This window comes from Artibeus jamaicensis, unplaced genomic scaffold, assembly GCF_021234435.1.
Source record: "Artibeus jamaicensis isolate MK-2021 breed Jamaican fruit bat unplaced genomic scaffold, CSHL_Jam_final scaffold_537, whole genome shotgun sequence".
NCBI lineage: Eukaryota > Metazoa > Chordata > Mammalia > Chiroptera > Phyllostomidae > Artibeus > Artibeus jamaicensis.
Genome location: NW_026522047.1, coordinates 39,831,059 through 39,847,084, shown reverse-complemented (window position 1 = coordinate 39,847,084; position 16,026 = coordinate 39,831,059). Strand labels below are relative to the sequence as shown.

The window sequence follows — 16,026 nt, the reverse complement described above, 5'->3', positions numbered from 1 at the left end:
GATATAGTACTTACTATATGCACTTTTTGCGGGGCACAGTGCCTGCTGTATGCACACCCTGCATGCCACTGCGCCTGGGGTTTAGAGAATGAGGTGCCTCTAGGGTGAATGAAATGGTCCACTTTGTGACGTCCCTGGACCAAGCCTGATTTATTCCTGATGACCCACCAGGCCCCAGTCCATAGCTTTGTAAATAATCAGCACTCAGAAGAGGATGCCTGCTTTCTCCATCCCTGCTCCCTCTCCTGCCATCTTCGCTCCAGCAGGCTTAATCTCATCAAGGTCATGACTGCCTCCATCAGTGATAATCCATTAGGCCACTGGTCCACATCCTCATCTTGCCCACACAGGCCACAACTCCCTCCTCCCAGAAGCCCTGTGTAATCTCTGGCACTCTACACCCACCTTTCCCCCCCTGCCCTTTTCCGTCCACACTCACGCCCTGTGACCTCATCCATGACACTAAACACCCCCATGTGCCAAGGACACCCACACATCCCCCTCTACCTAGACACGACCCCTTGGACTGCCAGCCTCTTCTGGGGACACACAGACGTCTCACCCTACAACGGTTCAGAAATGACTGCTGAACTCACCCTCCCCCACCAGCCTGCCCCCTCAGTAAACAGGGCACCTCCCTTCACCAGACACTCAGGCCAAGTTCCTGCCTCGAGGTCTTCCCAACACTTCCCCTGTGGGATCCATCAACAACTCCTGCAGACCCACTCCCAAACAGCTGGGAGCTGCCCCCTGTTCTCACCTCCACCCCAACTCCAGTTTAGCCCCTGCCCAGAATACCCAATGCTGCCTCTCACTGCCTGCTCAGCCCCACTCCTGCCCCCACAGCAGACAGGGACAGCTTTTCCGAAGCTAGAGCACCCTTTTCCACCTTCCATGGCTCCTTCCCCCGCCTCTGACCTCATCCCCTCCCTGACCCAGGCCACTTGCTCCACCTACTCCATCTCCTGACTCTTTTTACTCTCTTAGTCCAGCCTCAGGGCCTTTGCATTTGCTGTGTCCTCTGCCTGGGCTGCCCTTCCCACCACCTCCCGTGGTATCATCTCCTCACTGAGGGCCTCCCTGATGTTTCTCCCATCGGCAGTGGGCCTGGGCTGTTTCCTCTGAGCACCTGATCACAAGGTGAGATTATACCTGCCCAGGGGCTGCCTCCCTCCCTCACTAGCCTGATTGGCTGAGTGTTTCACCACTGTATTGGCACATATTTGTAGTAGGTTCTCAATAAACGTTGAAGAAATAAATGGCATTGGGTGGCTCTGTTCTGAGCTGCTCTAGGCTGGAGTGCAGACAGATCTGAACCAGCAACCTCTCCCTCTCTGTGATCAGTTCCCCTTGATTCCAGGAGGAGGAGGCACTCAAGGTGAGCCTGGCTGAGCTTGGGGGCAGAGGAGCAGTCCACCCATTGCCTTCTTGGTGCTCCATGTCTTCAACCTGCCTACCAGGGAGCACCTTGGGTGACAGTGAGGGAGGAGTGAGCAGAGAAAGCCTGCTGCGTCCCCGTGTAGGCGGGGGACTGGGCGGCGGCAGGCTGGAAAGGGTTTGGTGGTGAGAGCCCTGGGATAACCCTGATCTCGCCAGTCCGCGCAAAGAGCTGAAATCTGGCTGAAAGAGTCACAGTGGCCCCCTTGTCCAATTGGGGAAATTGAGGTAGGAGAGGGTGGGGCCGTGGCCACGCAGAATTGAGACCTTTGGACTCGGTTCTGGCTCCAAAGCCGCTCACAGTCCGGGGGCCTGGCGGTGGTGGGGGGGGGGGGCAGGGGGCGGGGTGGGGCGCGTCCTCCGGTGACAGCAGCGCCCGGAAATGCGCTGGCCGGGAGTGGGCTCTCCGCCCCTTACGCCCAATTCCTGGGGCTGAGCGTTTCCCTAGTGCGCTGGGGGGCCTGCGCTTGGGGTGCCCGGGACCTGAAGCGGAAACCCCAGGATCGGAACTCAGGCGCGCGAGTCTCTGAGTAGGCTGACCCTGAGGGAAGGACCAAAGAAGGGGATAGTGGCTGGGAAAGGAGACCCTCGCGGGGACACGATCTGGACGTTAGTGGACAGGGAGCAGCGCCTCGGATTCCCGGAACCGGGGCAGGACGACCTCGGTTCTCGAACATTCCCGGGCCCTGAGCGTGGAGCCCGGAATAGCAGCCCCGGGGTGGGGTTAAAGACGGCCAGTCCCCTCGCGGTTCTCCCGCCCTGGGCTTCCCAAGGTCACCGGGACATGGACTCTCAGACACCAGACCGCAGTTCTGGGGTGCCAGGATCCGCGCGAAGCAGTCCCCTGCCACAGATCCTCTCGGAAGCGCTCCACGGCCGCGCGAGGGCGCAAGGAGCCGCCGCCTCCCTGGACCCCGACCTGGGCACGTCCTGAGACGCCGGGTGGAAGGAGCCTCCCCACAGGCGCCGCAGCTTCGCCTCGCCCTGGGGCCGTCCAGAGAGCTGGGACGCACCGCCAGAGCTCTAAGTCGCCGGTAAGCCCCTTTTCCTATCCACCCACTATCCGAGGACAAGTCTACTCCTCCTCCCTGGGTCCAGGAGGGCTGTGGAGGGGCGGGGGCAGGGGGACGGTGAGGCAGCAATCCCCCAGGGAGAGAAAAAGCTCACCCCCACTTCCTCCCGGGGAAACTGAGGCCCAGAGGCGTGGTTTACCCTGTGATCACACCCACAGTCAGGAGTTCAACCCAAACAGGGAGTAAGTGTCCTGCTCTTTCCGAAGGGGGCTCTGGGGAGTGGGAAGGTGGTCCTTCTAGCCCAGGGTTGTCAAACTCATTTTTACCGGGGGGGGGGGGCACATCAGCCTGGCGGTTGCCTTCAAAGCACAGAATGTAATTTTAGGACTGTATAAATGAAACTACTCCTTAACTAGGAGCGAGGAGCTTGGCCCTGCAGCCAGGTAGAAACAAGGTGCTAAGCCTGATAAATTAAGGTGGAGGGCCAGATTCGGCCACCAGGCCTTGTGTTTGCCACCTGTGCTCTAGCCCTCTATTTTCCATCGCCTAGATTCCCACCTCATAGTCAGTTCTGAGTCAGGGGGAGGTGTCAGAAGGCCAACCCTTCTTTCCTGCATCTTTGCATCTCTTCCCTCCAAATTCCTGCTTCATGGGCCAGCCAGGACCCTGGCTTCAGAGAGGGTCTGAGATGCATCAGGCAGCACAGCTCTGGCCAGAAAGAGGAACCCCCAGCTGGTGGTATTCCAGGTTTTCAGCACCTACAGCCACCTCAGCAGCAGACCCCTGATGCCCCAGGTCCAAGTGTCAGAGCCAGGATGGCCTGAGAAACAGGGAAAATGAGGCTCAGGAGGGGCCATGGGTCCAGTAGGGCCCAGCCTCCCCCCCACGCCCAGTGTCTAGGAGCTTGTCCTGCGTGTCCTTTGGGTACTGCTGACTACTGGGTTCCCTGGCTCTGGCCCAAGTAAGGACTCAAGGCTGACACTTCTCTCCTCCTTTCTCTGCCAATGTCATGGTCACGCAGAGGGTGTGGATGGCAATTGGCTCTATTTTTCTCCTTACAGATGGGAAAACTGAGGCCCATGTAAGGCAAAGTTGCCAGCCCAGCCTCCCCACCCCAGCTGTCTTCCTCTTTTCTGCATCATCCTCATCAGGGGCCCCTTTCCCTTCACAGACCACCCTGGTGCTCTATTCCACACCCTCTGCTCATGAGGCCATGAAGCTCTGGCTGGCCTGGAGTCAGGTCACCCCTCCTTGCCCCTCCACAATCCAGGGATTCCCTGCTGCCAAGGGTCTGGGAACAGAAAGGGCCCTGGAGGGACCCGGTCACTGACCCAGCCCCCATTGGCTGTACCCTCTGCAAGGTCTCAGAGTCCTGGACTGACCCCAGATGGTTCCCACTGCACAGATGGGGCCTGGGGAAGTGGAGTGGCTGGCCCCTGGCCACACAGGAAGGTAGAAGCAATGATGGTGGAGAGAGCAGTGAGGGGCCCTGACCCTGGAGACACTTGTACACTGTCCTGGAATGATTTGTTCTGTCATTAGACACTGATTAAGCACCTACTGTGTACATCATAAGACAATAACCAATAATAATGATAAAATAATAATAATAATAATATTCTTTGAGCTCTTCATCTCCATTCCAGGCTCTGTGCCTCCTGTTTTTCTTACCTGATCCGAAGGACCCCTCAAAACTTTCCTCTGAGGTGGGCTGTATTTTTCAGAGATGAGAAGGGAGGCTCAGAGAGGTTAAGTTACTGCCCCAAATCACAGTCAAGGCAGAGCTGGGGTTCAGCCCCTGGTCTGCTGACACCTTTACTGCAGCACCTTCCTCTGCTCCCCCAGACCCCACCCCCTATGGAACCTCCTGCTCCTGCTGTGGATCCTCCTGAACTGTGGTTTGGGGGGCAGTGCTCAGGTAAGGGAACACATGAGCCCAGGGGACATTGGGCATGGGGACCCAGAAGCCACGTGGGGGTTGCCAGCCTCCCTTTCAGGCTGACCATGCTTTCTCTCTCCAAGTAGGGGCCGGGAGAGTGGACACCATGGGGTTCCTGGAGCCGCTGTTCGAGTTCCTGTGGGCGGGGGCTCTCCGTACGAAGCCGGCGCTGCATCCGGTGAGCAATGAGCAGGATACATCGTCTGAGCGTGTTCAAAGGGGTTCCTGCCCCTCCTCTCTTGCCAGCCAGGCCTAGCCCCTGACCACACCCTTCACCTGCCCACACATGCTGTGCCTTTTAATCCCACTGATCCACCTGGAATGTGGGTAGGTTTGGGGGGTGGGGAGTGTGTGTGTGGAGGGTGTGGAGGCAGGCTCTGGGGAGGGGGTTACTAGCAGGCCTGATGAGACTCTGGCCACCCTGCTCCTCACAGGTTTCCCAGGGAGGAGCTGTGCCGGGGGGACACCCACGAGTACCGCCTCTGCCAGTTGCCAGTAAGCTCTGTCCACCTCCCATACTCTTGAGTCTGTCTTAAAGCTTCCCCACTCATGGCCTCAAATATGTTTGCCACCCTGCCAGCTTCTCTGGGCTTCCCTGAGGCTGTCCCAGCCTCTGACCCACCCATCTCTGCCCCCAGGACTGTCCCCCAGGGGCCATGGCCTTCCGAGACATCCAGTGTGCCCTCTACAATGGCCAGCCTGTCCTCAGCCTCCAGAAGACTTACCAATGGGTGCCATTCTATGGCGGTGAGTAGTTTGCCCTCCTGTAGGGTAGCTGTTCCAGGGGGAACAACTCAGAGCTGGTAGAGAGAAATGGCTGCTAGGAAGGAAAGGGGACTTGGAGGGTAGTAAGAAGAGTAAGCATCTGCACTTAGACTTTGAAGGATAAATAGGAGTTCGTGAAGTGAAGGGAAAAAAGCACAGGTGAGGTGCAAAGCAGAGGCAGAAGGAGGCAGCGTCTATTCTGCACAGGATTAAACACCAGGCTGAAGATTTACTTAGAACTGTATCCAGAGGCCAACAGTTCTCAAACTTATGCTGGTAGCAGGAAATGTAGCCTGTATTGAGCTGAAAATAGCAAGTTATATAACTGTGTGCCTGAGGCCGTGTGCCTCCAGGTTTAAGACTGGCAGCTTTAGATGCCACGATGGGGGCAGACACAGATAAGAAAAGCATAGGATGGAGAAAGGTCCATCTGTAACCTCATGGGTATTTTTTTTTCCTTTGCTTTAGGAATTGGCCCACCAGGGCCAGCTCAGGATCCATTACAGGCAGGGTCAGCCAAGCTCAGGGAGGTGGGAGGAGCAGGAGTCAGGGTTATGAGCCCACATTTGAGAGTGGACTGCCCATTGTCCCCCCTGCCAGGTAGAGGGGGAAACTGAGTCCTAGGGCAGGCCAAAGATACCCCCAGGCTATGTGCAACCCAGTCAGCACTGAACAAACATTTTTTATTGGGCACCTACTGGGAGCAGTTCTGCTCAACGCTGAGCCTAGAAACGTGTCTGGAAAATAGTAGGTGTTCAATGAGTATTTGTGTAATAAATGAATGCATGCACGCATGCATGAAGGCCCAAGATACTTGCATGGGAGAGTCCCAGGGAGCTGGAGGCAGAATGACTAAATTCAGTCCTGGCTCAGCTTCAACCCTGATGTGTAGTATTGGCTGAGACTCTGGGCCTTAACGGCCCAAGAGGATGGATTTCAGGGGGAGCCTGGAAGGAAGAGGGCTGTAACTGGGATAGAGGACCCCTGGTTTACTTTCTCCTTCTGCCCCCCCAGCGCCCAACCAGTGCGACCTCAACTGCCTGGCCCTGGGGCATGCCTTCTACCATAGCTTTGGCCGCGTCCTGGATGGCACTCCCTGCAGCCCGGGTAGCCAGGGACTCTGCGTTGGGGGACGCTGCCTAGTAAGGACTCGGAGGCCCAACCCACCTCCCATTGAGGCTCCACCCTGAAAGCTCGCTTATTTAGTTCTGGATCCGGCTCTCCCTCCTAGACCTGCCCCCAAAGGGCCCTGCCCCCCCTAGGGCCCTGCCCCCCCTAGGGCCCTGCCCCCCCTAGGGCCCTGCCCCCCCTAGGGCCCTGCCCCCCCTAGGGCCCTGCCCCCCCATAGGCTCCACCCCAAGCTTCCTGCCAAAGCCCGTCCTTTTACTTTCAGGTCCCGCCCAGGCCCCTCTCCTTTTGTTCCTTAGTCTCTCCACCTTCCACAGGCCTCACTCTTCCTTAGGCCCCACCCCAGACTTCCACCTCTGGGGCCCAGCCATTTACTCTCAGATTCCTTTATTTCAGGCTCTACTGTCGTCTCTAGGCCCCTCCTCCCAGTTCTCAGAGCCCTGCCCCCTACACCCAGCTGAGTTACTGAGTGGGGCAGGGGGCTCTCTGCGATGTGTGTCCTCCTCACTCCTTTAGAGCGCCGGCTGTGACGGTTTGATGGGTTCGGATGCCCGCGAGGACCACTGCGGCCGCTGTGGCGGCGCCAACGACTCGTGCCTCTTCGTACAGCGCGTGTTTCGTGACGCCGGTGACCACTCACCCCATCCTCTCTACTCTAGTACAGCGGGCCCTTTAAGAACCTGTGGGCCCGAAAGTGAAGTCCCGTGTTGATTGGGCAATCTGCGGCCCGGCCCTATCTTTTTTTTCTTCATTCTGATTGGTCGATGCGAGATTGTCCCGCCCTGACCAGAACAGATGGTATTCTAACTCTTTCGCTGCTTCACTTAAGCGATAATAATCGTTAACTCCAAATGTTTACGGAGTGTTTGGGGGATACCAGGACCAAGACTAACCTCCTAAATTGTAGCGTCTCACTTAATTCTCAAAGCATCCTTCATAAACCCCGTCCGCACCACAACACCCTCTTTCCCTCCTGTCCAGGAGCCTACGCTGGATACTGGAATGTGACACTGATCCCCGAGGGCGCCAGACACATCTACGCCGCCCATCGGAGCCGCAACCATTTGGGTATTGCAGAATCCGAGGGGGAGCGGGGAGGCGCCCTGCCGGCTCCCCGGGTGCAGCGGGAAGACTGAGGCCAGAGGAGCGGGTTCCGGAGAGCCCGGGTTGACCCTTCCCTTGCAGCGCTGATTGGGGGCGACGGGCACTACGTGCTCAACGGCAAGTGGGAGGTCAGCCCGCCCGGGACTTACGACGTGGCAGGCACCCGCGTGGTTTACACCCGCACTACAGGGCTAGAGGAGACACTGCGTGCGGCGGGACCCACCACCCAAAACCTGCTTCTGCAGGTGCGTGCCTGGCCTGGGGTGGGGGTGGGGGGCGGCTGGGCACATGGTGGTGGGGGGGATTAAAGGATTTAGGGGAGACTAGGGGCAGAGCAGGGGAGGCAGGAGAGAGAGTGGGGAGGCTAGGAACAGAGGGTCAGAGGGTTGAGACTGAATTAGAGAGGGTCAGAGGGGCCAGGCTGGGGCAGACAGTCAGAGGAGGAAGACTAGGGTAGAGAAACAGAGGGGCGAAGCAGGAGTGGAGAGCCAGAGCAGGGAGGATGGGCTATCAGTTCCTTTTCCAATCCCTAGTACCTGACCCTTCCCCCAGGTCCTCCTGCAGGAGCCCAATCCTGGCATTGAGTTCGAGTTCTGGCTCCCTCGGGAACTCTACAGCCCCTTCCAGGAGCAGGCACAGGCCCTGAGCTGGTCCCTGAGGCAGCCACAGCCTCTGGAGGTGGAACCTCAGTCTTCTGAGCCCAACGAAGCCCCGGCTTTCCCCACAAGGACCCCAAACCCCACCCCAGGTGAGGGGGAACAACCACAACCAGGGTGGGGGCAAGCAGAGAGGTGAGGCCTGTGTCCTAATGCTCCATCTCACAGATCCCTGCCCACCCTGTCCCGACACCCGCGGTCGTGCCCATCGGTTGCTTCACTATTGCGGCAGTGACTTTGGTGAGAGACCCTTTACCCCAACCCTTCCCTGGCTCCTAATTGACCTGTGCTTGGCTACTTTCCTGCCCACATCTGACCCTGATTTGACTTTACCCTTGACTCCTTGACCTGTCTCCAATTTGATCCCTTTTTTCTGGCCCTAATTTGACTCCTTGAGCTGACTCATTGATCTAACTTGACCTCTAAGTCCTCTTCGATCCTGACCCCAGTACCCTCTCCACAGTCTCTATGGGGCCTCCATGCCCCATCTGACCTCTAGTTCCCTCATATGGCAATAGGGTACATGGATGGGTGTCCTGGCTAGCCTATCCAATTGGCCTTAGCACCATTCTGCCCACAGTGTTCCGGGCTCGAGTGCTGGGCCACCTCCGCCAGGCCCAGGAGACCCGCTATGAGGTGCGTGTGCAGCTTGTCTACAAGAACCGCTCACCACTGCAGACCTTTGAGTACGTATGGGCACCAGGTCGCTGCCCCTGCCCACCAATGTCCCTCCATCGAGAGTACCTGCTGGCTGCCCAGCGCCTCGTCAGTCCTGACGGCACTCAGGACCGGCTGCTGCTGCCCCATGCAGGCTATGCTCGGCCCTGGAGCCCCGCAGAGGATAGCCGTGCTCGCCTGGCTGCTAGACACTGCCCTGTCTGAGCCTCTAGACAAGGCCTCACCACACACAGCAAGGAAGTTGTGCCTGCCCAGGCTTAAACTCAACCTATTTCCCCTCTTGCCCTGGCTTCCAGGGAGCTCAGAGATATCTCCCACCATAGCTCTGTGACTCTCCCTCACACATACTTATACACCTTCACATACAGTCAGATCCAGTGTTGTCAGTAGGCAGGCAATGATGAAAACACACTGAGTTGCTTCTTTAACTTTTATTTCCTCTGTCATCCTCGCTTTCAGGAAACTCATAGCTTATACTTAGAAACTTTATGTCTGCCTTTATTCCCCTTGCCTCACACTCATTTGCTTAGAGAAGCTCTCACAAGCAAGCAGGGCCCAGAAGGAGACATGCCTAAGGAGACACTGTGATGTACCAGCTTCCCTCCTTGCCCTGTCTACTAGGAAAGTCATCACTGTTTAACTTCCTGACACTCTACTCTGTCTTCTCACTGCCACTTACCCACACACGCTAATATACTCAGAGACATTGTCACAGACATGCCCCCTGGAAGACATGCCTAACCAGGCACTGTGCTGTACTCATTTCCCCTTATGTGCTAAATACCAGGAAGTGCAAAGATAATCTATTCCTTTCTTTCAATTTTATTTTGTATTGATTTCAGGTGCACAGCTTAGTGGTTAGACAATCTTATACTTTACAAAGTGTTCCCATCAATATTTCCAGTACTCAACTGGCACCATACATAGTTATCACAATAGTATTGACTGTATTCCCTATGCCATACTTTATATGCCCATGACTATTTATTAAGAGATAATCTTGACAGCCTCAGCAGTTCTGGCTGGGTTTCCTCTGGGCCACGCTGCTGTTCATCCCTTTTATATATTTTTTAAATTTTTACAAACACTTCTTTTTTAACAAGGGCACCACACTTACACACACATGGCCACAAAGGCGAGGAGAGGCACTGGTAGTCCGATTCCCCAACTGTGCTCTTAACAGCATGCACATGTGTGATCTCACAGACTCCATCCCCTCCTCCTGGTCCATCCCCCACCTCCCTTCAGCATGCCTGACCCTGTGTGGGAGATGAGGACAGGAAATATATGAAGATGGGGGACAAGTGGAGGGTAAATGTGGCTTTTATAGGTCCCAAGCACCTTCTCCATGCCTTCTTGGGGCCACACATTCATCTCAGGTCACCCAAGGGACCTCTCCCCAGCAGAGGAGGCAGGCAGAGCCCTGCCCTCAGCCTATCCCCATCCTCATGTGGTGTCTTGGATAGATTCTCATTCTGGAGCAAGAGAGCAAACGTGAGTGGTGTGAGAATTAAGGGTGTCTGTGCAGTGGCCCAGCAAACTCCCCATGAGGGGCCCCTGGGGGGCTGCCTTCTGCCTCCCCACTCTGGATAGGGAGGCTCACTGTCATCTGGGATAATCTTGCTCTTCTGTACCATGTGGTCGTGGTTTTCCCTGGAGTGCGGGTGCTGGTAGTGGGCAAGGGACACACAGTGTGCGGGTCTCAGAACTGGATGGGCTCAGCTCCTGATTTTGTGTGTGACCTTAGGCCAGGCCCTTCCCCTCTCTGAGCTTCAATTTTCCATCTGCGAGTGTCCTTTTAGCCCTCAGACCATGGGAATCACACTACTCTGGATTCCTTCTCCAGCCCCTCTGTTCATTCACGCATTGCTCCATTGGGTCTTTATGGAGCACCTACAGTATGCCAGGGGTTCAGCAGTGCCTGGGCCTCCCAGGCCTGGCTCTGTCATCTGCAACAAGTGCCTGAGCTGAAGAATCCTCAGAAAACACACTCCTGCAGAACCCCAACTCCTGCAGACTGAGTGGGATGTAGTTCTAGAGGGACGTGTGGGGCTTGGGTGCCCCCTGGTGGCAGGTTGGGGAAACGGTTAAAACACCGGGTTACCTGTAGCCGGGTGGGCCCTATGCGTTTGTACCTCCTCTTGTACAGCCAGCCCACTTTGGTCATCTGCGCTTGCCTTCCTCCTCGTCAGGAGTGCGTGTTCATGATAGTCTTTCCTATCTAGCCAGGCGACTGCTTGGCTAGCTGCCTGCTGAGCCACCAGGAGCAAAGAAATAGACAAGAGTTACACACAGTAACTATGCTATTCACTCAGCTTTTATTGAATGCATGTTCACTCAAAGTAGAACATCAATATATATTAATATCCTACTCACACTAACAATCTAAGAATTATAACACACACAGCAGTCAATGGGGGATAATGAACCCAAGTCCCAGAATCTCAGTCTGCAGGTCTGGGAGATAGCACAGTGGGCAAGGGAGTTGTCGGCCTCTTGCAAGGAAGGATTTGTGGAGCCAGGTGGACAGCAAGGCAGACAAAGTCCTCAGTCCAGCAGGGCAAAACCTCCGGCAGCTGATGCCAAGGGAGATCAGAGTGCTTCACAGCACTCTGGTGTGTGAAGCTCAGCTGTGTCAGCAGTGGTCTGGAAACTGCCGCAGTTACACCTTGAAAATGGTGTACTCCACCCTTCTGGGACTTTTTGGTAAATGTCTTGGCACCCCCAATGGCAAGTGTGGAATTTCCCCAGGAGCCTATCTATGGGTGGTTCCACTCAGCAGAAGTGTCTTCTAATCACAAGTGCAGATATCTTGGGTGTGTCTCCTTGCCAGATGTGTCTAGCATGACTTAGGTAGTTTCCCTCTTGAACCAAAGTGTCATGGCTACCAGTCAGCCATCTTAGTTGACATGAGTGACTCTATTTTGTTTTATATACTTCATGCTAGCTTAACCGGAACAATGTCATTTTATCGGTCCTGCTCTCCACACTCAGGAATGCCTCTCTCCACCCACCAGCCTCCTTACACTAGCATCCACCTATGGCTCCATTCCTCCCACCATTAAGCCAAGGTTGTCCCCTCTGCCTCCCTGTAGCATGTGGGTATGTCTGAGAATGAGTCTGGGGCCCTCTCATCCCCAGAGCTCCTACTCCCAAATCATCTGAACCCATTGGCATGAGGCACTTGCTCCAGAGAGGGGCCAGCACAGAACCATCTTTAGCAGGCAGGATGGCCTGTGGCCACCTGAGCAGTGACTTCCCCAGCCCCTTTACAGTCCTCACCAATATTCATTGTTTCTGGTAATGATCTGGTAACACACTCCTAGCAAATCACATTATTTTGGTTTGCTTTTTAGCTTTAAAACAATCTAACCATTCTAAAGATGCTCAAATTCAGCAACTTTGTGGTTCAGGGCAGAACTACCATTTGCACTTGCCAAGCAAAAATACCACACTGTTTCACTGTTTTACATGGAAACACTAATACTCCGGGGGGTTACACAGAATGACAGAGAGTGACTTCTTTTTTCCCCTCTTCACAGTCTCCTGGCTCTTTTTATTAGTTACTGTGTCCCGTCTGGGTTAGAGATCCTCACATGAGGAAAGTAACCACAAATGGCTACAGGCAGAATCTTCCTCTTGAAGGAAATACATGGGGCATGTATCCTTGCTTGTCCAGAAACTGGGAATTCTCCAAACTGACTTCCCACAAATAGTGATATTTATTAAAGATCAAGAATTAAAACAGGCACATTTAAAACTCGCACCCATATTAGTAAAAAAAATTGTAATTATTTCATTAGCCCCACAAAAAATTGTTTTCAACAATATTTCCAAACGCCAGCTCTGGGGGGTCAGTCATGCTTTTTGTTTCTAATGCTCTTCAGAGGGCACCACCCTGTCATCTACTCTTCTCTCACTGATCCTATACCAGCCAGCTGACCCACGGGAGGGCACATGTCCACTCAAAGGCCTATGGAAAGCCTTGGACTGTGGCAGCCTACAGGGTTAGATGCAGGTATGCAGGTGAGGTTGGCAGACCACTTTGGAAAACAGTGTGGCCATGTCTGCTATAGATAAATGCAAATCACAATAATGAGTTAAATAGATATGTCCATGTCCCAACCCCCAGAACCTGTGAAGGGGATCTTTTTTTTTTTTTTTAAGAATTTATTTATTTATCTTTAGAGGGGAAGGGAAAGAGAGAGGGAGAGAAATATCAATGTACAGTTGCCTCTCATGCGTCCCCTACTGGGAACTGGCCTGCAACCCAGGCATGTGCCCTGACTGGGAATTGAACCTCGATTATTTGGTTCGCAGGCCCACACTCAACCCACTGAGCTACACCAGCCAGGGCTGAAGGGGATCTTATTTGGAGAAAGGGTCTTTGCAGATGTAATTAAGGGTCTCAAGATGAGATCATTCTGGATTATCTGGGTGGGTACTAAATCCAGTAACAACTGTCCTCATAAGAGACATGCAGTGGAGAGACAGAGAAGATGGCCGTGGAGATGACAATGGAGGTGGACACTGAAGTGATAAGGCCACAGGCCAAGGGAGGCTGGAGCCCCCAGAAGCTCGAACAGGTAGGAAGGACCCTCTGCTGGAATCTCAGGAGGGAGTGCGGTCCTGTAACAGTGACTGGCCTTCAGATGTGAGAGACTAAATCTTTGCTGTTTTAAGCACCCCCCTCCAATATGCTGTAATGTGTTATGGTCATCCTACACCCTCCAATCTCTGACAGGTCTATACCCCAGAGAAATGAGAGCTGTGCTCGCCGAAGGCCAGTTCTAGAATATTCCTAGCAGCTTTAGTCACAATAACCCTAAACGGGAAACTACTCAAATGCCTATCAGCAATGGAATGGGGCAAGTGAACTCTGGCCTACGCACAGAATAGCACACCATCCACCAATGAAAAAGAGCAAAGTACTGGCAATTCTCACAGTGGGCTGAGTCCAACCGACACAGCTCTGAATCGCGTAGGAAAGGATGGAAGGCACTGTTGGGACTGGGGAGAGACTGGGAGGGGCTGGCCCTGGCACCCTACTATCTCTGAGTCACTGGTTACACTATTCTGTGTGTTCAAATTAATCCAAGTCTGAGGGGCTAAAGGTCAATATCTCCACATGGGAAGACAAGTATGTGTTCTCTCCACTTGTGCTCCCTGATGAGCTGACCAGGGCTGGGTGAGGGATACCTTTGAGCACCTGTTTTTCTGCCCCCCCGGGGTGGCGGGGTACAGGGGATGCCAGGTGCAGAGCGAGGCCGGCACAGCCATTCCCTCACCCCAGACCAAAGCCAAACACCACGTTCTTCACACAGCTTGGCCAGTTATATAAGCAGATTATGAGATCCCTGTCCCCAACACCCACATAGGCTTCTTGGCAAGATGGGGGTTCATCAATGATTACCTTCAATCTGTCCCTTCCTCCCCCTTGACAAATCTTATGACCCCAAGGAAAAGCCTTCTGGGTACCATCATGGTCCACCCCCATACTCATCTCCTCTCTTCCCCTCACTCACTCAGCTCCAGCCATACAGTCCTTCCTGTTCTTCCTCTGTCCTGCCAGACGCAGGCCTGCCTCTGGGCCTTTGTACAGGCTCTTCTCTCTGCCTGGACCACCCCTGCCCTGATTCTCACAAGATTCATGCCTTCACCTTCCCTCCTTCATGTCTCTACTCAAATGTCACTTCCTTAAACAGGCCTTTCCTTGACCCTGACATTACAGCCCTGGCCTCCTCACCTCCCAGCTGCTTTTCCCCCCCATTATTCACCTCCCTCTAACATGTTGTACATTTATCTTGACAATTGTTGCCTCCCCAAACTCCCAGGATTTTTTATCTCTCTGGGTCAATACTGTAACCTTGGCTTCTGGATCAGGGCCTGGCAAACCGTAAGTGCTGAGCATCTGCTGAGTGATGGAATGAATGATTTGAACCTGCTGCTCAGCAGTAGCTCAGCACTTCCACTTTCCTTGTTAGCGTTCTCAAGGATGAGGACACAGGGTAGTGGTGTTGGTGGCTGCATGGGGCTGCATCCTTTTTTTAGGAGGAAACTGCTTTAGAAGAGGCCACTCGCAGCTGGGGGACAAGCAGGGCCTACTAAGGGGTGAGGGGCATGACACATCAAAGGATTTCGGGACTTGGCTGATGCGTTTAGGCAGAAACTGGAAGTGTCTCCAGATATCATTGCCCAACACCTCTGAGACAAAATTGCCCCCAGCTGAGAATAACCATGTTACAGCCTTGGGAGCACCTGCAGGGTGAGAGTTTGTGGCTCATTCTGCCAAACCTCTCGTGTTTCTACCAGAAGCTGTGGTAGAACCAAGGAGAAGCATAGCTTTGGATGGCGGCTGAGTGGTGAGAGGGGTGGACCGAAAGACACTGTGTGGGCCCCAGGTCCCCCCCAGCTATGACTGCAGATGTCTCAGGGTCACAGCCCCCTCCCCTGGGTACAAAACCTGCCCCCCAGGCCAAAGATCAAGCTCATTGCGTGTACAGTTCAGGCTCCAGGCACTCCTGCCCCCACTGAGAGCACCTCTTGATTCAGCTCCTCTCCTACCCCACCATATCCCCCAGCTTCCAGCTCAGGATCCACCTCCAGAAACTTATACTTGCACAGGGGGTGTTCTGTGCTTTGTATATTGTTGGATTACATGTGCTATTCTTTGGATTTTTTTTCTTTGCATCTATATCCATGCACCAGGCTTGTCACCTTTCTTACATGTTCCATCTCTGCCTGGTTTCATGATCAGTGTCATTGCAGGCCTCACAAAGGAACCCAAGTGCAGGCTGTAGGAGGCCCCATCAATGTCCACACATCTCCCCTCTCCCACTTTTCACAAATGCCAGTCTGACATTGACTGCCAGCCTGCAGGCCTCTTTGCTGCCCGCAGAGGGATGGTGGATGGAACAAATGGCCACTTCTCTTCCAGTTACCACCATGGTGGACAGTCTCTGGCTCCCTGAGCACCTGGGCAGAGTCTCAGGTGTGCATTGGGCACAGGCTCCTGGAGCTCCAGGTGCCCACAGTTGTTCCAGGCTTGGCCATGCCCACTTCTTTGGCTCCTTCTCCTACCACTCCCTACTGGAGCTTCCTGGGATCCCCTTCCAGAAGAAAAATCTGGACTTGAATTCTCATCTCCGATTCATCTTGGCCACTTGACCTCTATTCTGGTCCTTGTTTTCCTCATCTGTAAAGTGGGGCTTTTACCTTCTCATCTCTGATTAGAGATGATCTCATCTCTGATCATCCCCCCAAACCCCCTTGTCCCCTCCCCCCTGGACAGATGGTAAGAGGAGGC

General features: G+C 54.3%; 1 protein-coding gene across 5 annotated transcripts; it reads left to right on the top strand.

Moving 5' to 3' along the window:
• The first annotated feature begins 3,511 nt into the window (after positions 1-3,511).
• On the top strand, positions 3,512-16,010 carry ADAMTSL5 (ADAMTS like 5). 5 transcript variants are annotated; one of them, XM_037138160.2, is made up of 13 exons: positions 3,623-3,902; positions 4,296-4,368; positions 4,476-4,567; positions 4,824-4,884; positions 5,028-5,136; positions 6,169-6,296; positions 6,799-6,910; positions 7,264-7,350; positions 7,468-7,631; positions 7,939-8,134; positions 8,211-8,282; positions 8,623-8,728; positions 13,194-16,010. In XM_037138160.2, the coding sequence occupies exons 1-13, from the start codon at positions 3,838-3,840 to the stop codon at positions 13,252-13,254; spliced, it is 1,326 nt and encodes a 441-aa protein (XP_036994055.2). In that variant the 5' UTR covers positions 3,623-3,837; the 3' UTR covers positions 13,255-16,010. The 5 variants fall into 5 exon arrangements, with proteins under 5 accessions (XP_053514384.1, XP_036994046.2, XP_036994055.2 ...); XM_053658409.1 differs by lacking the exons at positions 3,623-3,902; positions 13,194-16,010 and adding an exon at positions 3,512-3,531 and having other exon boundaries at positions 8,623-9,813; XM_037138151.2 differs by lacking the exon at positions 13,194-16,010 and having other exon boundaries at positions 3,587-3,902; positions 8,623-9,813.
• Positions 16,011-16,026: the final 16 nt, after the last annotated feature.

Excerpts from the sequence above, each read along its gene's own strand:
- ADAMTSL5 (XM_037138151.2), top strand. The coding sequence starts at position 3,838 with ATGGTTCCCACTGCACAGATGGGGCCTGGGGAAGTGGAGTGGCTGGCC. Across the intron at positions 4,369-4,475 it reads GTTTGGGGGGCAGTGCTCAG|GGGCCGGGAGAGTGGACACC; the intron begins GTAAGGGAACAC and ends CTCTCCAAGTAG. Across the intron at positions 4,568-4,823 it reads CGAAGCCGGCGCTGCATCCG|GTTTCCCAGGGAGGAGCTGT; the intron begins GTGAGCAATGAG and ends TGCTCCTCACAG.